The 15,893-nt window shown below is 40.8% G+C and overlaps 1 protein-coding gene and 2 pseudogenes across 1 annotated transcript in view; 1 reads left to right on the top strand and 2 right to left on the bottom strand.

Moving 5' to 3' along the window:
* The window catches only part of SPATA5 (spermatogenesis associated 5), a 234,734-nt gene that overhangs the window by 132,797 nt on the left and 86,044 nt on the right, over positions 1-15,893 (bottom strand). Inside the window, exons 13-14 of the mRNA XM_015593907.2 lie at positions 8,851-8,904; positions 7,097-7,176 (exon numbers count right to left, since the gene is read on the bottom strand). Of these exons, the coding sequence (XP_015449393.1) occupies positions 7,097-7,176; positions 8,851-8,904 (134 nt within the window). The remainder of the gene's footprint in view (positions 1-7,096; positions 7,177-8,850; positions 8,905-15,893) is intronic.
* LOC112484620 lies at positions 10,366-10,484 on the bottom strand (annotated as a pseudogene).
* On the top strand, positions 15,733-15,850 carry LOC112484668 (annotated as a pseudogene).

Genomic DNA, 15,893 nt, shown 5'->3' with positions numbered 1-15,893 from the left:
GGCAAAGGCTCGGCAAGGTGCCCCTGCAACAAGACCAGAGCCGCCACGTGGCCTTCTGGGCGGAGGGTAACACGGTGACCTTCCCACAGAAGGCACCGGTGACGCCGGGCAGCAATGAGCTCCCCCAGTGCTCCCGCAGCGACCTCAACAGGATGCTCTTCACTGCCGCTGCCAGCTGCAGCAGAAGGATGACCCATCGTTTCTGCACCCTTAGCACAGCTGACGGTCTGGGGAGCCAGACCCACTTTCAGAGTGAGTGTGGACAAAAGCCGATTCGATGCCTACCGCTTGTGACTCTTTGACATTTTAAAATGCACTCTAGAAAAAAATCTAAAAATTTAAATTGGGTACATGAGATGGCCATAATCTAGAACTTTTTTGAAAAAGCATTGCTAAGCACTTCCTTCATTCTTTTTGGAGCTCTCTGACAGGTGACTATATCCATTCCAAAGCTTCCCAATGCTGCTTTATAACGAAGATGATGATGCTTCTATGAAAATGCAGGTCACAACATTCTGAAACATGAGCTTAATTAAAAAAACAAACAACTGATTAACAAATGACATTAAAACGTGGTGATATCAGACTCCGATAACAATCGGATGAGTGAACCTAACCTCTAGCTTCCCTGAGCCTTCTTCATTCCTTTATTCAAAATATAAACGTCTCGGTGCTTCTTCGCTAGGCACGGTGCCGGCCAGCTGAGATAAAGAGGATTTCATAATTATTGACATGCATGAATGAAGGGGTTGAATTAAATAATACATATACAGGTCCCTCTAGCTTTAAAACTCTATGATTCTGTGATGGTATCATGCAGCATCTAAGTTATTTAATTCATTATTTTTAAGAAAAATATTCTTATTCAGAAACAGATTGACACCTCCTTTCTAAATAGAAAGAGGAACTTGTACTTGTCCAATTTGCTATCAGTTGTAGGAGGAAATGGCGGCTGTAAATCACAGGGGAGATCGGGTGAAGGGAATTCTTTGGATTCCCATTACCCATGCTGCCTTGCCCCTCATGTCCACAGATCACTGAGATCTAGCTGGAGAACAGCGCAGTGAAAATGTTTTATGGGCTGAGAAATATTTTTGGCTGAATTTCAAAGCTGCAGTAGGAAACAAAAACCATAAAACTGACATCCTAGGAAATCAAAACCAACTCCCAGAAAAAGTTTAAAAACAAATGTGTAATCACTAACATAATGAAATGATTTTATAAAATTTTATTATCTGCTAGAGATAAGCAACATGACAATGGGAAAAAAATATTCAACTGTAGAAAACATTGATGCTAGATTTTCCTGAAACATTAATTCTTTTTTCCCTTAAGAGGTCAAGCCCCTTTTCCAAATAATTCCTATTCAAAAGTTATATGGTGCCATGGACAGAAGGGACATTATATCTTAAAACGGGTCTGTAAACTGTAGCCACAGACCAAATCGGGCCAGCCAAATGTATTTTTATTTGATGACATACTTGCTATGGCTGGTTTTGTACTTAAAGCAGCAGAAACGAACAGTTTCATTAAAGACTGTGTGGCCCCAAACACCGCAAATATGTACTACCTGGCTTGTTACAAAAAGTGTGCCCACCCCTATCTTAAAGAAATCTCACTGCCAGGATGGAAATTAGTACACTGATTCTATTTTTCAATACTAAATATTTCACAAAAATGATATATTCATTTCCTTTACAACTCCTCCAATAAAATAAAATACCCCATCAACCCTTCATATGATTTCTAAATTACAGACTAACATCTCATGTATCCAATTTAAATTTTTTTCTGGTACACATTTTAAAACGTCATAAATTGTTTCAAGCAGCAGGGATCTGAATTTGTGTCTTAAAACCTATTGCCCACACCCTCGTCATTAATACTCAGGCTTGAGAGAGACCAAAAGGCCAGCCAAGCGAACGCCGCTCCTGGGCCCGCCCGGCCCGGAACGTTTCTCGTGGTGCACGTGAAACCCAAGCTAACTTTCACTTTAAAGGGAAGACAGCTACAGTAAGAGTGACTCCCAGTTCCTACCGGAACGCTGCAACAGGCCCGCTCTCCCAGGAAAGTCAGGCCTTTGATCCACACGCACAAAACACAAAATATTCATAGCACCCTGCTATACGTTACGAAATCATTAAAATGAAAGACCTGCTACCCACTTTCCATTTCTCCTTTTGCTGTTTTCCACAGCATTTCTGTTTAACATCAAAAGTCTACCAGTGTGAAAATTATCTCTGAGGTGGTTGAGTATAAATTAGGAAAAACTGCATACCAGGAAATGGGCATTGAATTTTTAGCACCTTGAAACATAAATTTACAAAAAAATAGCGGTCAAAAGTATTTAATAAGTGGTTATTATTAGTTTCTTAAACATCAAATTTTCTTTCAATGATTAAGAGAATTTTTTACCCCGACATGAACACACCTTTTCTATCCCAAACCTTGATGGTTTCAGAGGCGGTTCAAGCAACACTAAATCAGAAGACAGGATCCAGTCCTGTTGAGGACACGAAGGAGCTCTGTGCCCCTTCTCAGATTCTAGGGGCTTCTGTTCCTTTCGAAGAATAAAAACTTGCACTAGATGACTTCTAAAAATTTTTCCAGCTATAAAATTTTATGATTTTATGAAATTTTAAAAACCACCATAAAAATTCCATTAAAACAATTTATGACCCTCCTTGAAAAGTGTCATTTAGAGAAATGACACCTACAAAAATTTCTTCTACAGTGCTTAGTGTTAGGAATTCACGGAATTTACCTGAAATCTCTGAATATGCTGCAAGAGGCTACTCCCTTTCCTGACGGTTATTTTAAAACTCAGAGCCTGTTTCAGAATGCTGCTAAGCCTGGAATCCTCATTTTTAATGAAAGCTGGCTCAGAGCATCTTAAGTGTTTTCCCCAACCACTTCAAATGCAAACGAATTCTGACTATCAAGTGCAGAAACAGCCAAACAAGGCAGAAATTATTAAAACCACAGATACTCCAGTGCCACAGACGGTATCACTCAGCTTTTAACTTAGCACTTAAACTTTTTTGTTTCCCATGTATTTAATCATCTTTTCTATATTCTAATCATGAACCAATATTGCAAATGTTTTTTATACAATAGCATTAGTTTTATAAAAAAGAGACTACCTTCTCTTTCTCGTCAATAACAATACTTTCTTCCATTTCCAAAATACGAACGTTTTTCATATTTAAAATTTTTGAAATCGGGAAGTCTCTTGGAGCTGGTGATTTCTCAGCATCATTTAATAGTTTAAAGCTGCATTTTTCTTCAGTAACAATACGTGAAATGATGACATGTCTTTTAACTGATGGCATGTTAGATTGATGAAATGTCATGGTGCCTGTCACCTGTAGAGTACTTTTTTTAATTTCCCAAATACTTCAGTTTCCTCCGCTAGACTATAAACTCTGTTGGGGCAGGATTCATTTCTATCTCGAGTACTATATCTCTATCTATATGAAAATTATTACTATAAGAATACCTATGCAGAAATGATAAGAAACACAAGTTTTTTTACGTGATTACGAAATGCCAGGTCCTATGTGAAGCACTTTACAAGTATTTAATTCCGACAACCTAGAATTTGTTCCTATTATTACTGCCATTTTGCAAATGAAGAAAAAGGCTTAGAGGAGACAAGGAAATTTCTCTAGGTCCTGTTCACTGTTTTATTCATTCACGAATGAAAGAATGCTTGCAAAGGAGTCATACCACAGCTCCGCTGGACAGACAGGGCCCGTACCAATGTAAGCCACAGCGGAGAACGCATACTAAATGCGGGCTTGAACAAGGTTAGCGAGTTAACGACTTAGACCTGGAATCCGCCGTGTGGTAGGTGGGCCATCAGGTGGCTCAGAGTATCTATTCTGGAGGCGAAACACCCAAATTCAAATCCCCATTCTTCTACTAGTGATCCATGACCTGCGTAAGATATTTATGTGCCCAGTGCCTAAGATGTCCCTCTGTAAAAGGGAGACGAGACTGGGACCTACCCCTCCTTGGGCTGTTGTGATTGATGATCAGAAGTTAATATGGCAAAAGGCCGTAAATGGTGAGGGATGTCCAAACAATCCGAACCACCTTATTTGGAAGTTAATCCAAGTAAATCAGATGGGCCTCTCCAGTTAGTGACTGTAAGTTCCAGACATACATTCCCAGTTCCAAATCTCTTCTAATTCTGCTTGAGGTGTGGTGCCACCAGGCCATCAGCGTCGGCTGACAGAATAATTCAGGATCCATGACAGGCTGGCGTGTTCGGGGCAGAGGAAGCGGCTCTAGGCATCTCCAGCTTGGTCAGGGGCCACTACCTGAGTCAGGAGGTTGGGCCATGACAATACAGTACACCTTCCCACCATAGGGCTGCTGTCCAGGACAGGGTCGACTGATGATTACTGCCCAGCCTCTCCCCTCCCCACTGTGAACCTTGAAATAGGTAACATTTAAGCTCGCCAGGAGGAGGAGTGGCGTACAGGAGCCAACTGCTCTACTTAGCATTAATGCGGAGGCCTTCCTGCCAGCTTTTTCCTTACCTATAACGCACTTAAAGCAGTTCCTAGGACATAAGAAGCACTGCATGAGTGTTACCTAATGTAATACCCATGTATAATTCAGCCCGGTATAATTCAGGTCCCTTCTCCACTGCTGTGCCTTACCTCCTCCATTAGCTAGTGTCCAAAGAGATAGGCTAATGTGACAGATTTTCAATTTTCCCAAATGTTATAGAGCTCATCGAAGCACTTTGCAAAGGTAATCTTACATTTCCTTCAACTCGCAATAAGAAATAAGATTAAAAAAAAAAATCTTATTCAGAACACCCATGATTTAAATGGGCAGACAGATTAAGAGAAGTAAATAGGCTTATTTTTTCAAGTCTCAAAGACATTTAAATGCAGCAGGGAGGAGAAAATAGTGTTGTAATCAGACGCTTTTATAAGCGTGAAAAAAATCTCCTTATCTGAAAGCACAAGTATTTCTAAAGCTAAGCAAATAGTATGTCTCTGTTCTATTTACACGGTGCCACCTACAATCCTCCGTTTCATGGCTCATTTGAGTAACTTTAAATAATCAAAATGACTGATTTAACATGCACAGGACAGTAAGGACTAGTATAATCATAATTCTCTGCTTGACTTGTTAGACATCTTAAGTTTGGAATTTAAAACTCGGTAAGAAGAAACTGTCTTCTAATGCACTGTCATTTTTGGACTTGTCACGTGGTTCTGATCTGAATGTTACTGCAGAAAACAGATAACTGAACAAATGAAAACACTGATATTCTATAGCCTAATATTACGTAGCCTCCTAGTTTCTGGGATTTTTAGATTTTTCTATGTTTTTCCGTGTTTTCTATTTAACGGTGCATAAAACTGGTTCAGTATCTTGGGAATTTTATACTTTTCGTATCCATCAATAACTGTTTTCCTCAATTTCTAGAAATTATGTTTGATGTAAACAGCTGAAGAACAAAAATTACATGTGTGGGTTTTATTTGTTTTAGTTTTCAGGTAACAGCACTCTAATTGGATAAAACAATGCTGGCTCATCACACAATTAGGGGAAAAAAAACCCTGAAAATAGAATATCACTCTAAGAGACTCTCATGGCTATAAAAACGAACTATGGAAGACTTAGTGCAGCTGAAGTACAACCAAAACTGTACTTTGAACCTTTAGCATTACCTTTGCTCACCGGTCTCATTTTTGCTTTCTGAAATGTCAACTAACTTGACCATAACTTTTCTGTACAAAGGAAACTGACTGCACGGAGTTTATTTGTACTTGATTTGAGTGAGCACCAGGGCGGGGGGAGGGAGGTGCACTATACAGGCTCCGGTGGAGACGTGAGGGGAAGGAAGCGATGCTGCCGGCCATTAGCATCTCTGACACATTTGCAGACACCTACTGAGCCAATTTGCCAGCAAAAACAGGATATTTCCACCGAGTGCTTTGTCTGGTTTCTCACACCATTTTATTTCAAAAGCATTTTATGAGAACTCTTACATAGTCTACCTCCCATCTGGTTTATATTTAACAAAGTATCCGACCCTGTTCCTTTTTAGCTCTAAAAGCAGATGTCCCTGATGTCACATAAATGTGGCAGGTCACACTACTTCAGCCAACTTCTCTGGCTTCCTTTTCTTCTCTTGTAGTGAATGTGAACATGAGCTATTAGTAACCTTTTATGCCATCTCATTTCAAAAGTAATAAAAGGGCCCAAATACTTCAACCTATAAAATAAAAAGGCTGGCAGGTATTTAGAGGCTGTGGAGCGGGTGGGGTGGGGAGCAGGGCAGGCTCCCTCTCAAGATTCCGAGTGACAGCTTACACCCTCCTGCGAGGAGGCGGCCCCATCTGGGGAGGAGGAGTGCGCCGGGGACTCGGGGACTCACATGGAGCCGGCACTGCAATGACCATCCACAAACTTCTGTAACCAACACCCACCTCAGGAAGCTGTGCGCCAAGCACACAAGTTAACCTTCTCCAACAGGAAATGCTTATAGGACACAGTCCTTAAGGGACCTCTAAACATTTGTAGAGGAAAATAACCATACTTGTAAACAGTTCTTATATATATATATATCTGAAATGACACAATTGTCTTTATTGCCTGAGATTCAGGATCAAAACTATCAATACTAATTTTTATTCTACTGTACCTAATTATATTTTAGAAAACATGATTTAATCCAGAGAATACTAAATTATGTATACATCTTTTATTATAACTGGGTTCTACTTTATCATACAAGTATTCTTAACTGAGCTTTGTTTACAGTTTTAATCAAGTATTTATAACAACTCAAATTATGATAGTGCCAGCGATCTCTATAGATAATAAACTATAAAAATTAACTCGAATGCCCTTAATAGATGTCGGGTTTCTTAAAATTGTATACTAAAGTACTGTAAAGTGATAACATAAACTAATTTAATGGGTATAAGAGAAAAAAACTACATGAATTGAAAAATGTTTTCTATCAGGCCAAATGTATTAATAAATAAAATGTGTATGAGAAATGCTATTTATTCCATACTGTAACTGTTAATATTTAACAGCCATCCTATTAAGTATTGCTTACCTGCCCCTTTCAACCGCTAAGGCATCCAGTTCATCAAAGAAAATGATGGAAGGAGCGACCGCTCTCGCTTTCCGGAAGACCTGGCGGAAAGAGCGCCATGTTAACTAAAGACTGGCAAACTCCAAAAACTCTGTAGTTGGTTTCGGTTTGAAAAGTGTCTTTAGAGCTAAATCCATTATGTACAAGTCAATGAGCCCAAACATTTTGTACACGACCTATACCAGATGTTCGCACACTTCCTAATGATGTAAGGGCATCTTCTTCTACGGTGCTTACTTGCAAACGGAGACAAGACAACCCCACATGTTCACAGAGGTGTGCAGGAGGCAATCTGGTTACATAATCAGACATCTCAGCTAAAACCCCAGCTCCACCACTCAGTAGCTGTGTGTCTTTCAGCTTTACTTGTCTAAACTTCAGTTCCCCTATCTATCAAATGGAAATAATGATACATGCCAACCTGTGAAGATTATTTTAAGAACTGAACTTAAAAAGCATTAAACACAATGCTTAAAACATAGTAAGAGCTCAGTAAATGACAGTTATTATTAACTATCATAAATACATGTTTAAAAGAAAAATGATAAATATATAATCAACCACAGCTTAGCATATAAAATACCCATAAACTCAAAGCCACATGCCTGCTCATTTCTCCGAAGAATGTAAGGGAACGTAACAGTTGATGTAGAGCCAGGACGAGACAAATGGCCAAAATTTGGAAGAGCACAGGCTAGTCGGACCAGACGTCACTCAGACTATCAACATCAGAGACTGGCCAGAGAGCCTGGGGGTGACACACGGAAATGGGCTGGAAGAAGTCCGCATAGGCACAAAGAAAGCCAAACGTGCCTTACTTGTAGCCACGGCCCCCGTCTTCTAGTCACACGTATCATGACCATAAAAATATAAAACTGTTACCAAAACATTAATATTAATACACATCACCTTTTTCACATTTTAATCAATAATGGTGCTGTCATCGGCTAATGTTTTATACGACGGCCATTATCCACTTTTGAAAAAAAAAAAAAGACAAAAAGTAACCAAACTTTTTCTCAGATGGAAAAGCATTGTAATCTCTAATACTCAGGTATTTCACCACTGGAGACCATCCACTCCACTGCCGTCTGCACCCCCTTCCTGCCCTTGCTGAGCTTCGCAGAGGACATACGCTGCCTGTGTGAGGCAGGACAACCTCCACTCAGGAAAAGCCGCGACGTGTAGCCAGAGTGCCATGGTTACCTGACTCCAGTGCGGCTTCTGCAGTGTGGAGGGGCCTATGGATCAGGCACAGGTTTTAATACTTAGCAGCGAGGTGGGAATGCACTAGGTAAGTCACCAGGCAAAGGTAAAATAAGTAAAATGAAGAGTGTACCGGGGAATTTTCCTGTACTAAGCTCATTTAATTTCAAGGACTGCCTAGTTTAAAGGGTTTAAAGCTCATTCGGAAATCATGCATTCTTTATAAGTACACACATACCCTTTTTTAAATGAAATGCTGGCATTTGTTTAAAAAAAATCTTTATTTGGTAAAACCAGAGGCTGGTAATACTATGATTTAAAAAATAAAGTATTATAGATGATCAAAACTACATTTTTAAATAATAAGCTAATATTGGCCTAAAGAAAAAAACAGACCACTGGAATGTAGATCTGGAAATTTCGAAAGCCGTAACCCCCCCCAAAAAAACGGCCCCAGGCCAAGGACAGCGCTTCTCCCGCGGGGCTCCGCTTCAGGCACAGCCTCTTACCTCTCTCACTGCTCTTTCGGACTCGCCCACGTATTTGTTCATTAATTCAGGTCCCTGCATGAAAAGAAAACAACTGCTCAGTTCTTCACAAATACAACCACATGTATGTCTTTCTATGAAGTAAAAATGTAGAGATAAGAGACAGGCAAAAAATAAACAAAAGTCCGTCTTTCATTAAATTAGTTTCTTTAGCATGCCTCTTTTCACTAAGTGCTATTTGTGCATCAAAAATTAAAGACATTCTATGTTCCAAAACCTATACCTCAATACAAAGGAAAGGCGGTGATTATGATGTTTCGGTCCTCATCTGTCACCCACGCACCCACATTTTTACTATACATCAGGCACCGTGCTAGGCGCCGAAGATGGGCCAGTCTAATCTAGAAGACCAGTGAAGGGAACATCCATGTGTCCCCAGGCTAAACCAGGGGCAGGTTCTGAGTGGGTCCACTTGTCAGTTTGTGATGAAGTCCACTAGATCAACAGCCCTCTCTGACGAGAAGTAAGACCTCAGGGCTATTCCATGACTCTGCGACAAATCCTGAAAATGGAATGGGAACCCTGGAATCCGTGATATGACCTCACAGTGTTTCCCTGAGCACTGCCAGGACACGTGCTGCCCTCAGGCCCTCTGCCGTCACCTGACACGGCCAGGGAACACTGATGGTCTGCACCTGTAGGGCCACAGCGCTCTTCTCAGCCGCTCTCCTGGCCACAGGCAATCACTCTCCCAAGGCAGTCTGAGGAGCACCAGTCAGAGTGTCACCCTCCTGAGTGTCTCCTCACTCAGCCTGTGTCTGGATCGCCCTTAGACATCCGCCGCTCAGCACTTCATCCAGTTGATGGAAAACCTCTTTTCCTTTCTTGTGTACCAAAGATGAAAGGTGTGGACTTCTTGTAATAAAATTCTATCAATTTTTAGTAAGCAGCAATCGACAGGAGAATCCCTATAAATGTGGTTGGTTTCCCAGTGATATGCTGCATATCGCTGATGCAGAAATATACATTTTTTGACATTTAACATCTCTGAATTTTCACATTTCTCTTTGCTAAATATCAAAAATGTCATATACTGTGTGAAAACCACTAGGCTTTTTTTTTTTTTACTGCACACCTACCTACTTTCTCACATTACACAGTCATCACATCACAGTAAGTCACGGGGTACTTTTTTAAAAACCTGCTTCTATGAACCACAGCTGTTCCCTTCAGCTACTGACACACGGTTAGTCCTACAGCGCTGCCGTCCTTCTCATCTGTGAATGTTCTCTCCCTAGACTCGCTGTTCTTCTCAGCATCCAGCTTCTCTTGACACCCTTCCCCACACGATTCAGAATCCAACAGATGTGCATATATGTGTATGTGCATGTAGACACGCACACATACACAAACACACATACACGCACAAATACCTTATTTGTTTTTATTTTTCTTTTTTAGGCGAGGCAACACTTGGTTGACCTCACAGATTGCAAGGACCTTGTCAGCTTACAATCCCTTATTTTTTATTTCTTACGCCTACAGCATCTGGTCTTCCTAAGTGATCTCCCATCCAAGTACTAACCAGGCTCGACCCTGCTTAGCTTCTGAAATCAGACGGGATTGGGCACGTTCAGGGCGGCATGGCTGTAGACCACACATACCTTATTTTGAACAAGATTCATGTTCTATCCCATGAAAACCATGGGCCCAGACATTAGGAGACATAATTAGAGACTGGCTCAAGTATTTCCTTAATAATCTATATCAATTTAAAAAAAAACTGACTGACTGAAGCACATGGGCACGCCCTAGCAGAATGTCAACTAATGCCACAAATTAAAATGGGCCACAGATATTTAGCTTCGGGTAAGACACCATTTTACGAAGATAATTACCATACAGAATGGCAAGTTCTAGGATCGAGACAGGCGACAGGTGCCAATGGGACACGGGAAGGGACTCTTAGACGCCGGGATGCTCCTAGACAAAGTAACATTTTAGGTGAGACCTCAGTTGATTTATTCTGTTCCCTCAAAAATATGAAATACATCAGGACCCGGGAAGAAATCAAAAAGGTCTCTGATGAACCAAGATAGAGGTGCTGTACGCACTTTAATTGTAAAACGCTCTTAAGGTCTTTATTCAGAGGTCACTGACTTTTCAATTATGCACACACCTAAGGAACTTGAGAAGAACTAAGAATTTAGTCCAGGTGCGGGGAGAGTGCGACAATCAGTAAGGCCCATAAGGTGGAGGCCAGGAGCGCGTCAAAAACGAGCTTCCATTTTACCCTGTAGGCATCAGGTTTGTCTCAGGGGAGTTAACTGATAACAGGAGTTTTATGCAAAGATGGCTGTAGCCACAATATAAAGGATGACATGAAGGAACATATGAGACCAGAAATAGACTAGTTATCAAACTCTTAAAATAGGAAAGGTGAGAAATGATGAGGATTCAGGTCAAACAATGGGATGAAAATGAAAAGATAGTCCCATAAACGGTTTAAAAAGAGAAAATCAACTTAATTTGTTTGCTGCGAGTAGCGAGATACGAAAATGAGAGAGAGTAAGAGGGGCAGAATAACTCAAATTCTACTCAGTTCATGAAGGCAAAAAAAGATGCCCAATACAGTCAGTGTAGCAAGCCTCAGAAATATACAGTTCATTCAAAGTATTTCATTGCAAAAGATTAAAATTTAAAAATATGTAATCACAAATGTAGGTGCTAACATTTATTGAACATTTACCATGTACCATGAACTGTCCCAAGGACTTCACATGTCTTAGTTCAGCTCTGTAAGATGTCAAAGTGCAGAATTACTATGATGACTTTCAATTCGTCAGCAAATTAAAGAGCCACACAAAATCAAAGGCAGGGAAGATTACAAACATCCAACGCTTTCATCTTTTTGCTGACATACAGAGGCACTGACTGAACCACTCATTTTCTTTCATTAAATGAATATTTATTAAGTGCCTGCAATGAGTTTGTGGTTTTATAGGAGAAATTAAACATATTCTTAAAAATATAGTGAAGAGAAAAATCACTATACAGAGAATGTCACAAAGAGAAGCAAAAATAAAACAAAGATTCCTTCCAATAAAAGAATCGAGGAATAATTCTGAACAGCAATGAGATCACACCTGTGTTAGGTCACTCAGAACGAGTGCATCAGTACGGTGATATTACTTTCCTGGGCATCACTCAACCGCCACTGCAGTAACTGACGCGCATGGCTGCAGAGCGGGGAGGGACAGCACAGGCAGCTGTGCTGACCCCAGGAGTGCAGGCTGCTCTGGGGAGGATAAAGGCAGAATAATTCCAGAGTTCTAGAGAAAGCACGAGGTTAGACAGGAGGGAGCTAATAAATCAGAACAGAAAACTAGAAGCTACCAGAAAGACAATGGTCAGGTGTAACAGAATGCAGAAAGGACATTGCTGAATCGTTTCTATCAATTAGCCTGTGGTAAACTGTTTCATTATACATTGTTTCACTTAAAGTCCCAGAGTCGACCCATGATGTCAAGTGAGGACTTAGTTTGCTGACCCCAATCTAGATTAATTTCATACAATATGAAAAAGTTCATTTCTGCCAACAGGATTTAAAAATCATCAAAAATATCAATGACACGATTGCTGCCTAAAAAACCTGGACTTCAAAAAATTAAAAAAATTGATCAAAACATTAAGGAAAAAAATTAATTGACACTTTAAAAAGCAATTTCAAATATCTGGTAACGTTGAAGATGCTCGTGCCCAATGACGAAAACTTCTACTTCTGGGTAGCTACAGCCCAGAGACGCTCTTGTACATACACGCACGCAAGGAGACAGGTGCGAGAGTATTACTGAGGCGCTGTTACAACAACAAAATTAAACCTGGAAAAATGCTCATTTTCACAGTCCTGCCCTGCAGTGCAGAACAAGGTCTGCCCATTCACAAGGCATAATATAAAATCAAGTAAACCAAGCATATGCTGGTCGTTTATATATGACAAATGACACTGTTACCCAAGGGGACTGTGGACAGAGTTCGGAAAGTGAACAATAAAACAAGAACGAGGGCCCACGCAATAAAGCAAGCTTTAGATAATTAGGAGAAAGGGCTTTTGTTGTGGGGGAGTTTGTTAGGGGGGGACAGTGAGGAACAGGTAAGAAATGTTTATGCAGAATTTTATTCAGTTTAGGGTGGCTAATTAGGCAAGAGTGGCCTGATAACAATCAGAAAGGAAACTGCTGGTGACCCTGTTGTTCTTATTGTAATTACTATTATGCCAACTCTGTATTACTGTCATTGTTCTTATAGCAGCTCTCCATAAAAGTCAAGGGCGTGACGTGTGGTTCTGTACAGAACTGCGAGCTGGAAGTACCGCCTGGGATACAGGTCTGCGAAATGCAGCCCCAGAAGCTACGCAATGTTACACGGGTCCAGAATTCTACGAGAAGTCAAGGCAACATCATCATCACCAAGCAAGGTTATTTGTAGTCTGAAGTTAAAATGTCACGCAGCTCTCCATAAAAGTCAAGGGCGTGACGTGTGGTTCTGTACAGAACTGCGAGCTGGAAGTACCGCCTGGGATACAGGTCTGCGAAATGCAGCCCCAGAAGCTACGCAATGTTACACGGGTCCAGAATTCTACGAGAAGTCAAGGCAACATCATCATCACCAAGCAAGGTTATTTGCAGTCTGAAGTTAAAATTGCCAAAAATCACTGAATTCTGGTACGAAGATTTGCAAAAGATTAAATTCCAATTCAATGACATACACTACATTCTAGTCTAACACTAGCACAAAAGTTAAGGGATGCTAGGCTGTGCTGCTAAATATTTTTGATCCATTTGAAGTCAAATATATATCTAATTCTTAAAAATAGAAGAAAGCAGCCATCAGAATCAGTTAATTTTATAAAATCTTGCGAAAGACTTGATATCTATTATCCCATTTACTGCTTACAACAGATACTCTTATTATCATAACTTTGCAGGAAAAAAGTTGAAATGAAAAAAGATTAATTTGCACAGTCACTTGGCTTACTAAATGGCAGAACTGGTCTCTTGACAGTTCATTACACCTGACAACGAAAGGAAATGCCCCAAATGTTAGCCACGAGCAGGCACAGAGGCAAAGCAGTGGGTTGGACAGTAAGCACCGTGCGAGCCACTCACAGACTGTCAGTGGACCGGCTGCAGGAGGTGTTTGGTCTCACCCGCATCCCTCAGAACCTGAGGGCAACAACGACCCAAGAAGCTGAGTGAAATGCCAGTGTCCCGGGAAGGTTAAACGGCAGAAATAATGCTAAGAATGCAGGGTTTTGGTTCCCAGATCACCAGATTTTCTAAAAACTATGATGTCCTCTGTTTTCCCCAAGTCCCTGGGCAAATCAAAAAAGGAAACATTTCCTTAAGATTTTATACGGTGCCGCAATTCAAATCCAAAGTATGGTGGGGACATATTGAGTGGCATGGGCAAAGTCTAATTCTCAATAACTAGCTGCTAGCATGGGTTAGTCTGAAAGTAAGAATTTCGCTGATATTCATTTTAAACGAGACTATTTAAATCTAAGGGCTGGGTACGTATAGCAGACTATACGAGTGCCAAATTCACTCGTAAGTTCTTAAACTCTTTAAAACAGTAATACATAGTATAGATCAGGTCGATGAGACTAGGTAAGGGTATTTCTTTTCCCACCGTACTCACTGAGTGACTGCAGTATACAGTCCCGCCACATTTCACCTGCCTAGAGAACGCGTGCTGCACTGATAAGGGCGAGCAAGAAAAACTACCGAAAGGAAGTTCAGCTCCAAAAATTGGCTGAGTTGAGGGTAGCGTGATTTTTAATGTTCCCAAGGCTGAGATCGAGTGTTTGAATTTACAAAACAACAAAAATAACAGAAATACATGTAAAAATATTCACCCAGCCTCTCCATCTCACGAGAACTAAACCTGACTTATCTTTTACTGTTTCATTATTTTACACCATATCCACCACAAATTCAAGGATAATATTTACACCTCATGCTCTTGCAATTTTGCCCCTTTAATTACTACTGGGTTTTTTTCCAGTCCTCCCAAGGGCTTTTTAAAAGTGTCTGACACCTGCCTGTTGCTTTTGGCTATTACAATTCAAATCAAGTTTTTATAAGTTCTAAAATGTCTAGGGAAGGCAAGTTAACCCAAGTGTTAACTATGGTTAAATGTTATGGAATATGCTCATAAAAACCCAAACTCACATGAGATAGAATTACATATGTGTAATGTGAGTAAAGGATCTTGAAAGTTAATAAAAAGAACAGCACCGGCTCACACAGAAGGTGATTTTGGGAAAGCACTTCAAAAGAGTCTGCAAACAGGCATTAAGGACTAGGCAAGAAATGCCTCAGGCAAGTAAAAACCCTAAAAAGCAAGAGGGCTGGCAGGGAACGGAAGAGAATTCAAGCTGTTCCTCTCCACAAGTATAATACAAACCTTCCCACAAGTCATTCGCTCAGAAAACAAGACATTTCTTCCGAACCGACAGCGTGAGCACCATGCTGACTACGGCTAGGCTGGCGCTAAAGTGTACGCGTACACAGCTCACGAAGAGCCCTCAGTATGTTATCGGGGACCACTCTCGTCACTCGATCTCCTTTACTGACTACCTCACAGAATCTTAAACACTGGCTCTCAACTTCTGTACTTTCTTCTCTAGAAATGACCATTTTCTCGAGCTACAAATCCATATTAACAAAAGCCTTTTGGGCCTAGCTGCCATACTGTTCTAGGGCATTTCAAACTCTACACATCTAAATCTCAGTGTAGTATCTGCTCTCCCACCTCCAACCAGCTTCTCCTCCTCACCTTCTAACTCTTCCCAGAATTAGGGTATTTCTCCCTACCAGTCACTGAAAGTAAAAATTTTAGGTCTATGGCCATGCTACCCTGAACAAGCCCGATCCCGTCTGACTCGGACGCTAAGCAGGGTCGGGCCTGGTTAGTACTTGGATGGGAGACCACCTAGGAAGACCAGGTGCTGTAGGTATAAAAAATAAAAAATAAGGGATTGTAAACTGACGAGGTCCTTG

This window comes from Pteropus alecto, unplaced genomic scaffold, assembly GCF_000325575.1.
Source record: "Pteropus alecto unplaced genomic scaffold, ASM32557v1 scaffold17, whole genome shotgun sequence".
Taxonomy (NCBI): Eukaryota; Metazoa; Chordata; class Mammalia; order Chiroptera; family Pteropodidae; genus Pteropus; species Pteropus alecto.
Note: the sequence above shows the minus strand (reverse complement) of the source record. Positions and strands in the feature narration are given on the sequence as shown.